Source organism: Pristis pectinata, chromosome 2 (assembly GCF_009764475.1).
Source record: "Pristis pectinata isolate sPriPec2 chromosome 2, sPriPec2.1.pri, whole genome shotgun sequence".
NCBI classification, from domain to species: domain Eukaryota; kingdom Metazoa; phylum Chordata; class Chondrichthyes; order Rhinopristiformes; family Pristidae; genus Pristis; species Pristis pectinata.
Genome location: NC_067406.1, coordinates 64,776,280 through 64,789,833, shown reverse-complemented (window position 1 = coordinate 64,789,833; position 13,554 = coordinate 64,776,280). Strand labels below are relative to the sequence as shown.

Here is a 13,554-nt window from a genome sequence, read left to right as displayed (position 1 = left end):
GCACTTCAGTGTAACTAATTGTCAGGATTGAATATGTAAATAAACCTTAGGTGAGGAAGGTGAAACACCACAAGAAAGGTCATATGATTTTCCTTTCATTTAAAATGCCATACATAAAATTCTGTGTTGCATGAGAGTACAGTCCCCTCCATCCAATTTTCCTCCTTGCTTGGTGCTAAGGCAAATATTTTAAGCACAGGTGCAAAAGAAGAATAGCTGCTGCTGTATCAATGCTGATAACCTCATTTCTGAGAACTAATAGTGTTTTGTTCTTTAGTTGGAAAATAGTAATTCACCAGTCTATAGTCTATGCAGTAAGATATTATTCTTGCGGTATTCGGATGTACACTTTTCATTTTGAAGGTGGCAAGTACTGAGTAACTGTTGAAGTGTCCAGAAAAATAAGCACCATAAAGATTCTGTTACTGCCAATAATTGATTTTGTCAGATTACAAGACTGGTCAGCCCTCCAAAACTGTGATAACTTTGACACCATTCACACGGACATAGAGAAATTCACTAAAGTCAGAATATTGCTTTAATAAACCATTGGCATTTTAAGTCATAACCCAAAATTTAAATAACATGGATGTTGAATAATTTTTTTTGCTTGTAAATTAACATTGGTCTAGGGCCTGCAGTTATTGACCATCTAATAAGTTATTCAACCAACAGATTTATCCAGTATCACTTTTAAAAAACACAATTAAATCATGAAAATATGTATGTTCACATTACATTCTCTCCCATCATAACTATCCAAACTGTAACTAATGTTATACAAAGTCTACAAAATGTCATTTTACAGTCAATCAAATAAAAAATAAAGGGCCTGACATTGTTAGCTATAAGAACATAAGCATCTTTAAATACTTTATTCACACATTAATCTTTATTTTTTGCAGGGGCTCCATTAGAAGGTAGATAACAGTGAGGCACGCATTTATTTAACATATATGAAAACTTTGGATTGTAAATAGAAGGAATGCAAAATAGATTACAGAAAATACTTTAATGACTAAAATTAAATGAAGGAACTTGCAGAGATTGACCATGAAAACATCCATAAGTGATCAATAATGTTACATATATATTTATGTTATAATGTATTTATTTAAAATAGCTATATATTGTATGTACAATCAAATATCACATTTATACATGACATCAATCAATAGCACAACCTAATTTAGCACAGAACTTTACTTTGCAACATAGCTATGCATTTGTCAAGGGACATACAACACATAAGCAAGAATTAGACTTTCACAGAATTACAGACATGGCTTTAGACTTCTTCATTACCCTCTATTCACAGGTTCTCAACCTAATGTTTGTAATCTTGAATTCTGTCAAAGTGTTGACAGTTACATTCAAGATTATATCCCATTATTCTTCCAGTTACTTTCCTTTTTTTTTGCAGTACCTAATAATTCGAGCAGAAACAAAACGCATATCAGCATTGAGATCATACACAGTTAACAGATCACCAATACATATTCACTGTACGAAGTGACCCAATGAACTGAAAAGATCTTTGCCACTCCTTTGGCTCTCTCAAAGATGAATAATTATGCGTTTTAATAATTTAAGATATTCCACAATTGTTTAACATTGTTGGTCTACTCAAAGAATATTTGTTGGAAGATATTGCATCCTTTACTCCTAAAGTACCTGCAGTATTACTGCATTTGCCTATTTACATATAGACAATGCATAAGTAAATGGGTAAGTGAAATTGGAACTTACTGCTAAATTTTATCTTTAAGTTTAGCAATTATTTCAGTAGCTGTTCTCTTTGGTTTGGAATGGTGATTTTGTTGGACATATATTCAGATTTTAAAAAATGTCAGACATTTTAAACAATGTTAGAAATGCTGATAGAATTTTTTGTACTCAAATGAGAGCTGCTGGTGAGAGGAAAGCGCTTGAAAAAAATTATTGCTGTTCAAAAAGTAACAAATAAACAATGTTCATGAAAAAGAAGAAATGCAACAATAATAAAATAGAAATAAAAAGAAAAGTAAGATACAATGTGTGTAACTAGTTCAATCATTGTAATGAGCTGATGTCATGAGCAGGCTTCAAAAATACAATTATCTAGAGATGAAGCTAAAAGGTCTGAAATATCTGTTAAAAATAGATAATAGCTGAGGAAATAACATTATTGACAAGACTTAATACAATGGTTATCAATGGGGTACATAGTATAGACTTATAGGGAGCAGGATTAATCAAAAGATTAACAAGCTAACTCCTGCAGCTCAGGGTGAATGAATCAATACCCAAACTCTTTAAAACTGCAGCAAGGTTAAAGTCATCATATCAAAGGAGACAAAGAGAGGGATAAACACTAACAATCCAATGAAGGTAGCAGGACACACCACTTACATTTTTGTAGCTTGGGTCATATCTCTCAAGCAGGTCACATAAATGGATGCCCAAATCTGGCCAATTATCTGGCCTCAGGTTGATGGACATTTGATGGATGGAATCCACAAAGTGCACCACTCCAAGTAAGATGATAACTCAAGGTATCAAAGTTTTAAATTATCAGTTTATAAAAAATTGTATTTTAAGGTGATTCCCTAGACTGTTTTAAAATTAAGATAAGGAAGGAACTGACAATAATGGTCCTATCTAATTGTTACAGTGCCATGTCAAAAATGACTATTCCTTTGCCATAAATGCAGCAGAAAAGCTCTTGAAAATTTGTGGAATTGTGTTCACACCATCTTCCTTGGGTTTCCATAACTCTTCCATGGCCATTGTACAGCAAAGGATTTAAAAAAAACACATGGAAATTCAACCACTTGTTTCAGCTCTCACTTCAGTTACCTATCAAATGATATCTGATGCTTGTACAGCTGTGTCCTAGCTGAAAGCTAACGCATCATGAGGAGAAAAGGAAGGAGAGAAAATTGGCAGAGAAAAGAAGGAAGAGCAAGCAAATTATTTTCACACCAAGGTCAACAATGTCATGTAAGATCACTATGGAAGGTCATTGCAGCAAGCAATATCAGTGGGTCTTGGAATGGATATTGTGAGGAGAGAAAAGAAATACAAAAAAATTAAGTTTTATGATTACTTTGGAAAAATTGTAGCCTCAATGGGGTATAAAAATGAGTTTCAAATGTGAAAAAACTGATGTGACTACAATGAACAACTGATGCTATCGATGGTGATCATTACTCATTCCACCACAGCCACTGAAGAATTCTGAGCAAGATATACCTAATCGCTTCTCAAGACTTATTCTAATAAAAGACCTAAAACAAGGTCAAGTATTTAGAGATGCCTGTTTTAGATGATTGTTTTCAAATAGCAAAGCAAAGGGCCAAACATATTGGGGAGAATTTTTTTTCAGGTTTCTGCAGGCTTCAGACATTTGTTCCTCTGAACTTGGCTTTGTAACACCTGTTTTATTTATATTTAATGAATGCAACAATGATCAATTTCCACCCTAACGTCACATTGGGGCTTGAAATAAAAGTTTGATAAAAATAGCTCTGCAAACAGCCAATTTGAACTGGGAGGTGGATCTCCTGCCAGAAGATTTAGCACGGCCTGCCCTCCGAGCTGTTGGTATAAGCAGGCATATGCCATGGACTAGCTCAAGCCTATTTTTGTCATTATTAGAAATGTCCGTCCAATCCACATTGCCCATAGAAAGTTACAATCAAAAATATCTAGATATCATCAACAGAGTTAATTCGATATACAGCATATCGAAAATTTTTGAGGAGTTCTTGGTTGTTTATTGGTTTTCTAAATTGGTTTTCTTCATTGGGTTTTTTGAGGAGGTGACAAAGGAGCTTGATGAGGGTAAGGCAGTGGATATTATCTACATGGACTTTAGTAAGGCATTTGATATAGTCCCTCATGGTAGGTTGATTCAGAAGATAAAGATGCATGGGATCCAGGGTGAATTGCAAGTTTGGATTCGGAACTGGCTTGCCCATAAAAGACAGAGAGTAGGGGTGGGAGGCTGTTATTCTGGCTGGAGATCCATGACCAGTGGTGTTCCACAAAGATCAGTGCTGGGACCTCTGTTGTTTGTGATATATATATCAATGATTTGGAAGAAAATGTAGATGAGTGGATTAGAAAGTTTGCAGATGATTGGTGGAGTTGTGGACAGTATAAAGGACTATCAAAGAATACAGCAGGATATATATCAGTTACAGATATGGGCAGAGAAATGGCAGATGGAGTTTAATCCGGGCAAGTGTGAGGTGATGCACTTTGAGAGGTCAAATGAAAGGAAAAAGTATACAGTTAATGGTAGACCCCTTAATAGCATTGAGGTACAGAGGGATCTTGGGGTCCATGTCCATAGTTCACCGAAAGTGGCTACGCAAATGGATAAGGTGGTAAAGAAGGCATATGGCATGCTTGCCTTCATTGGTAAGGGTTGAGTATAAGAGCAAGGAAGTCATGCTGCAGTTACATAAAACTTTAGTCAGACCGCACTTGGAGTATTGAGTGCAGTTCTGGTCGCTCCATTATAGAAAGGATGTGGAGACTGTGGAGAGGGTGCAGAAGAGGATGCTGTCTGGATTAGAGGGTATGAGGTATAAGGAAAGATTGGACAAACTTGGGCTGTTCTCCCTCGAGCATTAGAGGCCAAGGGGAGACCTGATAGAGGTTTTTAAAATTATGAGAGGCATAGATAGGGTAGACAGAATCTTTCCCCCAGGGTAGAAATGTCAAACACCAGAGGACATGCTTTTAAGGTTAGAGGGGGAAAGTATAAAGGCGACATGAGGGGCAAGGTTTTTACACAGAGAGTGATAGGTTCCTGGAAAGGGTTACCAGGGGTAGTAGTGGAAGCAGGCAGTTTAGTTGTGTTTAAGACGCTTTTAGACAGACGCATTAATATGAAGGGAATGGAGAGATATGGATATGGAGGACATTTAGTATAAATTGGCATCAAGATTGGCACAACAACGTGGGTTGAATAGCCTGTCCAGTGCAGTACTGTTCTATGTTCTATATGTCACTGTACTATATTTCAAAATGGGTAAATTAAGCCTGTTCTTCTTTGGTAAATCTACATTTAGAAAGGGATGAAGTTTCAGTACCCTATACTCAAAAAGGTATTTTTGCATTGTGTAGAAGGGAAACAAGTATGATCTGAGAAATTACAAAGAAGAGTGAGCCTGTTTTCAATGCAGAGAACCATCATCAGAGACAAAATAACTTAGATCAAAGCACTGAAAGGTACAAGGAAAACAATTGAGCTTCATTTCTTTCTGATTTTCATAGCTTTCAAGGAAATATTGGCATGAATGTAAGGCACAAACACCTTTTATGTTCATGGCTATATTTCGTTAAATTTAATTAATGCAGGAAAATATAACCTCAGGGAAGTAAACTTAATTGCAGAACCAGAGAACACAAACCACATGAAAAAATCTCCAGAAAAACTGGAAATTTTGGTTTCTCCTCTTGTTTCCACAAAATAGGATCAGAATTATCTTTGAAAACTCATCATTTTCATAGTCAGCTTTTTAAAAAAAATCCATGGTACATCCATTAAGCTATTTCAACTCATCCTATCGCAGACATCCCTCCCACACCTTTTCTCCTACTGAAAACTAACTTGAATCTCTCTTTTCCAGTTCTGAAGAAGGGATGCTGACCCGTATCATTGACTATTTCTCTTTGCACAGATGCTGCCTGATCTGCTAATTCTGTCCAGCATTTTCTGATTTTTATTTCAAATTTTCCGCATCTGCTTTTTTTTGATTGCCATCTTCTTTCCATCCTTTTTGCATTTCATTAACATTCTCAATCCAGAAAGAGAAATGTGGATTCAGCTGTGCAAAAATATATGTTGAACAAGGCATAGTGATATATCATTCACATGGCATTTTAGGGCAGCCCAAAATCATTGCATGGAAGTATTAGGAGTTCAAATTGGATAGGTATGCAATAATTTTCTTGTCTTGTTCTCTTTTTTTAACTGTTTCTACATTGGTTAATTGTTACTTGCTTGAAGCTTGTGTCTTTTACCTGGTGCTAGAAGTGAACATTGGTTCACCATCACTGGCCACAGCTTACTTCGACCCTATTACATTTCAATTGAGACTTCATAGGCACTTTTCTGACTATTAGAAACACACCCATTTTTAAAAATTTTCTTCAAATAAATCTTAAAACAAAATATAATTTGAAAATGGTGATTTTTACAAAAATACCAAAAAGGTAAATTATTTCTCGTCTTTATATTGTGGACAATCTAGAAAAGAGGCCAACAGACATTAGAAGTGTGTTTCACAGACACAGGAAATATAATGAGTTGAGCAGAAGCTGCAGAAATTATTAACTCACTTTTATAGATCACTCGAGTCCAGGCATGAAAGTAGAAGTCAGGAACTCATTTCTGATTAAGGGGTCTGGTCTCAGCTGGTAATATTAATTTGTCATTTCTACTTCAGATATCGGTGACCTAGCAGTGTATTTCCAGAATTTCTGATTTTCTTTCTTGAATACAGATATTTCTCTGCTTTTACTCGTCATGTTTCTTCCGTTCCTGTTATTGCTGATCATCTTCAAGAACTCAGCCTTCTAGTTCTTTATTCTTAGGCAAAGCATTACACCAGTGAGGAGGATAATAGCAGCAACACAAACTTGTCTTCAGCAGTTAAGCAAGTTATGACGTGTGTGTGTGTGTGTGTGTGTGTGTGTGTGTGTGTGTGTGTGTGTGTGTGTGTGTGTGTGTGTGTGTGTGTGTGTGCGCACATGTGAGAGAGAAAGAGAGAGAAAGAGAGAGAGAGAGCACTGTTCATTTAAAATCATGCAGTGCTGAGAATCTTGCTACTCACACATCAGAATAATAAACCTTAAATGAAACCCCTGCATTATTTTATGGATTATGAACTTTTCTAACAGTTAATAAAATTTTTCTGTTGCAGTAACATTACAAATCACTTTCTGCTTTCTCCATGGTGTCTTTTGAGAGGTAGACCACCCAGTAGACCATGTTAAATGCACCAAATGTTACAGGAAAAAGTATACGAGCATACTTGTCGATTTTGCTCGTTCCACCACCTGTGGGTGAAGCTGGGGGAGGGGCTGGGGCAGCCACAGTAGTGGTGGGTGAAGAATGTTTTGGGGCTGGTCCAAATAGTCTTGATGCAGGCAGGCTCTGTTCAAGTGTTGCTCCACATTGGCGGTGAACAGGTGTTGGTCTCATTGATGCAATGGTGGGGGTGCAAGGAGGGGGTGGTGGAGTGCTTCTCATTGAAGGTATAGTAGGGGATGTATGGGTGGGTCTAAATGTACTGGGACTTGGCACAGAAGAAGAAGGTGCCATAGTTGAGGGGGGTACCTGTCCAATTATAGTTGGTTTCGGTTTCACATTCTTGTTATCATTCCCTAGGTAATCTCTTTTACTGCCCAGAATATCTGATTGTGCCAAGAAGTTCATTCTCTTCCTTAAATTGCCATTTGAATCAGGATGCTATGAATGAAGACAGAAAGAACAACAATTCAGTAGCAAAAAGTAAGAAGTCATATTAGAATTATGGCAAAAAAATAATCATTTGCAATTGATTTTGTGAACAAAGCAGAAATAATATTTATAGGCTTAATTTCTTCCATTGTTGGTTGTTCGTTCAGGATAGCCAAACAATTCAATCATAAAAATTCTGAAGGATCTGGTTTCTCAGCCAGAATCTCAGGAGAATCAAATGCTCCAATACCTGATTATTTTTTTCCCATGAATTGAAGAAAATAACTGAAGTCCCACAGATGTGAGAATATTAACTATTTTATGGTGCTGTTCCTTCGAGCATCTCTCACTTACCCCCGCCCCTCCCCAGCAATTATTGCAACAGATCAGTGGCATTTCACAACATAGAACTCCAACCTAGCACTGGCTATTTCATCCAGGAACCAAGCAGAAGAGATTAATCCACAGGAAAAGTTGAGAGTAGCTCATCCCACACTGATTTTGAATACCTGATGTCCAGATCCAAGTTAATAATGTTGAATGTCTGCAAGTGAAATGATTATGTAATGCTGAACCTGAAACTTTCTAGGATTGATTCCATTTAGAGAAAGGAACTTACTTTAAAAATAAAAAATATGCAAACTATGTGCAAATGTATTTAGTAGGTATCTGGAGGTTACACTCTCCAAAGTTGAACCCACAGTGGTTACTGATCTAACTCATCTCATCCAGTAGGAGTGTATAAATTGGCCAAAGTCTCTGCATCTGATTATTATCAAGAGATTACAAAAATGATTCATGCTTGAAAAGTGTAAGAAAGTAGTCTTTGTTTGGGAAGGATCAACTTCAGTAAAAATATTGGGAACATTTTTCTCACCATGTTCTCATGTTTCTCACCAGTGGAACCTAATGTTTAGGGATGTGCAGAGGCCAAGGTTCTCACAATTGTTTAGTGCTTACATCCAAGCATGAATTTCTCTCTTCATGAATTGATCTATTCAACATTAGTACCACCACAGTTCGTAAGTAGTGCTACACAGCATGGTAGTGTAGCGGTTAATGTAACACTATTACAGCACCAGCAACCCGGGTTCAATTCCAGCCGCTGTCTGTAAGGAGTTTGTATGTTCTCCATGTGTGTGCATGGGTTTCCTCTGGGTGCTCCAGTTTCCTCCCACAATCCAAAGATGTACGGGTTAGGAAGTTGTGGGCATGCTATGTTGGTACCAGAAGTGTGGCGACACTTGCGGTCTGCCCCAGAACACTCTATGCAAAAGATACATTTCATTGCGTGTTTCGATGTACATGTGACTAATAAAGATATCTTATCTTATCTTACTAATTTTTTCACTGAGGTACCGTGGAGGAGATATAATCACATAGCTCTAAAAATGGATTCCTGAGACCTAGAGAGGACAGGAGGAAACTATTTTATTTTAAAGATATTCAGAAGACCAGAAAGATGTCTAGTAAAGACAACTGATCTCCATAAGGCTGACTGTCAAAGTTCTTCTCATATTTTCTGAGAGTGCAGTATTTCTAATCAGTCAACTACACTTTTGGAATTGTTGCTTCAGCTAATGGTATTTTCTGATCCTTGGTATTCAAAATTATTTGACAAAATCTAGAAAGGAAATATCAAAAGCTTTTATCAACCAAGGTTGATAGTAATTGTTCTAAACCTGATATGGTGTGTCCATGTGGAGTATAATTTTCGACTTTGTCAATCGTAGTGTAAGAGATTGGAATAGCCTGAAATTGCAGAATTCAACTAAATTTACATTCCATTCAAAACAATGGTGCATAACTGGGTAAATGTTACAGCATCCTCTTTTACACTTCCAGCTGAGATGAATAACCCTGCACACGTGTGATGATTGTGTGATTGATTGTAATTTATCAAAATTGGACTTAATATGCTTAGCAGAAAAAAAATCACGAGGATGTTGCCTGGATTGGAGGGCTTGAGTGAAAAGGAGAGACTAGATAGGCTGGGTCTGTTTACCCTGGAGCAAAGGAAGCTGAGAGGTGACATGATAGAGGCATATAAAATTCTGAGAGGTATATAAGAGTATGAGAAGCATAGATGGGGTAGATAGCCAGTGTCTTGTTTCCCATGGTAGGGGTGTTTAAAGCTAGAGGACATAGGTTTAAGATGAGAGCGAGGAGGTTTAAAGAATATCTGAGGGGTAAATTTTTCACACAAAGAGTAGTTGGTATCTGGAATGAGCTGCCAGAGGAGGTGGTGGAGGCAGGAACAACAACAACATTTCAGAAGCATCTGGACAGCTACTTGAATGAGCAAGGCATAGAGGGATATAAAATTAATACAGGCAAGGGGGATTAGTATGGATAGACATGATGGTCAGCATAGATGCAGTGGGCCGGAAGGTCTGTTCTGTGCTGAACAACTCTATGACTCTAATGACCTCAAAATAAAATTATTGCCCCAATATTGCCAACAGCTGCCTGCTACTAATTTTGTGTGATCCTCTACCCAGTGGCGGGAGCCTTGACCTGTCTCAGGCCTTTTTAGCATGCAAATTCTGGTCTTTCCATGAACACAGGACTTTCTTTGTCACTGACAGAATTAGCACAAGGGAATTCTTTCCATCAGGACCCCAAAATATCAGCCCTGAGCTCTTCCTCACTAATGATCAGAACCTTCTGCTGGAATGATTCTACTGCCATCTCAGTTGCTTCTGGGATGCTCAATGTCTGCCTGGAATCAGTAAAATGCATCTGCATCAGATTCTACTTAATGAAAACTGTGTCTCAAAGTGGTTTGGGCCTCATCACTGTTGCAGTGACAGGCTGTTATATTTTGATCAGCTATTCAAAAAATTATAACTCAACCACTGTGTGTGTGTGTGTGTGTGTGTGTGTGTGTGTGTGTGTGTGTGTGTGTGTGTGTGTGTGTGTGTAAACTTATTTTGGAGACACAACAGACTGCAGATGCTGGAAATTGGAGCAAAAGGCAATTGCTGGAGGAACTCAGCAGCATCAGAACTGGCAGGTTCTCAACCTGAAATCTGGGCCATCCTCTTGCCTCCACAGATGCTGCTAAACTCGCTGAGTTCTTCCAGCAGTTTGTTTATTTGAAATATTATTATGCTCTAAATGCTTTTGTCTTCTATTCAATGAACTTCAAAAATGTACTAAATTGAGGGAGTATGTAGAGAAAATCTAGCCCCTTCCTGGACTGTACTTATCAGCTACTCCCTGGGAGGATTTCTGGCAAGATTAAACAGCAACAACTTTCATCATATAAGCTTGACTTGGTTTGGAAATTATTGTTGTTATTATTATTGTTATGAGAAAAGAAAACAGTCTTCACCATTCTGCATTGTTATAATAGCTAATGATTACCTGAAGTACATTCTCTGAGACCGACACTGTCTTTATTGGAGAAGGTGGAGATTTAGCAGGAGGCTTGGCTGCCCTTTTTTTGGCTCTTTCAGCTTGTACATTAGTGAAGTAGTTAACGGCAGCAAATTCAATCAGAGCAGAGAACACAAATGCAAAGCAAACTGCAATGAACCAGTCCATGGCTGTGGCATAGGAAACCTTTGGCAAAGAGTGTCGGGCACTGATGCTCAGCGTTGTCATGGTTAGAACTGTTGTTATACCTTTAATTGAGAAAAGAGATTATTTTCTTGGAAGAGAAATATCAACAAATATACTCAGACACAGTAAAATTATTCAGGTACATTTTTGAATTATGAACATATAATCTATACTTTTGAATCAACTAAAGGCAGTCCCTGGGTTATATAAAGGTTCCACTCCTGAGAACTGTCCATAAACCGATTTTTCCATAAATCAGAAATGAACAATTTCAATGAGGGTTGACATTTATTTATTTTCTTCCCCCGTGTAGTTACAAAGCTACAGAATCAGAATGTTCCACATCCCATGGCTAGTTTCAATAGCCTTAAAGTCATCGATGGATGTTACATTGTTTGATAAAGTATTTTACAACTTTCAATAGAAGAGATCGCCTTGTCAGTTTCCAAAACAAATCTCTTAAGTGACCTCCTGCTGTGAACCAGCAGAAGCATTCTTAAAGACAATGTATTTCTTTGATTACTGCGGGGAGGATACATGTAAACAGTTTTTTTTAACACCAGTTGTCTTTTGAATTAACTAGTTGCTACCTCTATTCCATAACTCCTGAAGAAGTTTGTATTTCTGTAACTTACTTTCCTGTCTTGAAAAATGCTCTAAAAGTTATGGGGGAATTTGCATAAAGTTAGATTTCTGTAACTCAGGTCTTTCGTAACCCAGGGAGCCCCTGTGTGCTTTTCATCTGCATGATAACTCACTTTGGGCATAGAACATGTCCAGTTGAAGAATATTTTACTTAAGTACTCAAAATGTTATCAACTGGGCAATAATCTGGTTTACATGAAGGTTTGGTGAATTTTTTTCATTTTACGTAATTACACCAGCTAAAATGATATAGATCGTTGGAGCCACACTCTGATGCCACACTCAGTCGATTGCTTCCTTGATATCAACAGCAGTTCCTCTCACCTCACCTCTGGATTTCAGCTCTAGGTCTATGTTTGGGCCAAGGCTGTGATAAGGGTTGGAGCCAAATCATCCTAGCAAAGCCTGTAAGGGAACATGAACAGCAGTTCCACCATCCCAACTGAAGCTAATCATCTTCCCAAGGTGAAGCAAAGACCATGGAAACAAAATTATTAACTTTTACATGAATTACTCTAATCCCACCACTGCCATTGGGTGCATACCTATTGCACCCAATATTACCTAGGGTCACTGGCGCTGTGATTACATGACAGTGCCAGTGACCCTGGTTCAATTCCAGCCACTGTCTGTAAGGAGTTTGTACGTTCTCCCTGTGTCTGCATGGGTTTCCTCTGGGTGCTCCGGTTTCCTCCCACATTCCAAAGACGTTTGGGTTAGGAAGTTGTGGGCATGCTATGTTGGTGCCAGAAGCGTGGCGACACTTGCGAGCTGCCCCCAGAGCACTCTATGCAAAAGATGTGTGTTTCGATGTACATGTGACTAATAAAGATATCTTATCTTAATTAAGTAAAATTTGATCTAAGAGTATTTCCAAAGATCTTAATCAGGTCTCAGCTGGAATAAGCCCACTCTTTACAGTATTTTGGGTAGAGCCATTAGCACACTTGCAGCCCCACTCATGATATTGTGGCTGGTCGCCATGCCTCAATGTCTGTCACATGATAAGCACCTTCTGTGATAGTGAGAGAAGGAAGGCAGTGAGTATAAGGAGTGTGACATGATTGATGAATGGGGAATTGGTTTGCAGTTACTGGAGTTTCAGTCAAGTCAGATCCTCAGATAGTCAGGCAGAAAGAGACTCCCTTGGTTGAAAATAAAACAAAACTACAGTTGCTAGAAATCTGACTTTGCAAACTGAAAGTGGGTGTTCTTCAAAGCAGACTCCCAATCTGCATTTGGTTTCTCCAATACAGAGGAGACTATATCATGAGCAGCAAGTACAATATGCTAGATTGGAAGATGTGCAAGTGAATAGCAGCTTGCTAGACTGCTGCTCCTTCTTTCCCTTTATCATCATCATGCTCCAACTACTTAGTTTCCTGCTTGAAAGATGGCAGCAAAGGCTCTCCCTTCATGATGGTGAAGTTTTGTGGTGACAACAAACCATCAACAATTTTCACACCTACTGAGCCAAGTACAGCAGGGAGCAAAGGAGATCACTGAGCATGTTGGTGATCTGCTCTATGAAACTTCATGTGGCAACTTGGCTTTCATCATGTACATATCCCCAATATGAGTGGATTGTGTTCTTGAGTCATGATCTAGGTCATCAGCAAATAGCCTTTGTCCTAATGTAGTTGGCACAGAAGACTGCTGCAGGGTGAAGGCACTGTGATAGCATACTGGGTATTGACCTGCACGATGGTCCACCTATGGTCACACAACGAATGTTCAGAGAGCGGTTCTGGTGGATAGCTCAGGTGACACGTATAACATGTAAAGCAACATGCATGGAAGCAATGTCACTCTGTGGCATGGGGAAGAATGTAAGCCTTCATGCTAATTTTATTTGCTTATCTCTGAAATGAAATTTGGTCTCT

General features: G+C 38.2%; 1 protein-coding gene across 2 annotated transcripts in view; it reads right to left on the bottom strand.

Moving 5' to 3' along the window:
- Nucleotides 1-6,925: 6,925 nt before the first annotated feature.
- Nucleotides 6,926-13,554, bottom strand: part of gabra4 (gamma-aminobutyric acid type A receptor subunit alpha4) — a 31,012-nt gene continuing 24,383 nt past the window's right edge. For both annotated transcript variants that reach the window (XM_052039918.1, XM_052039910.1), the window contains exons 9-10: nt 10,829-11,088; nt 6,926-7,468 (exon numbers count right to left, since the gene is read on the bottom strand). In XM_052039918.1, coding sequence (XP_051895878.1) covers nt 6,926-7,468; nt 10,829-11,088 — 803 coding nt within the window. The remainder of the gene's footprint in view (nt 7,469-10,828; nt 11,089-13,554) is intronic.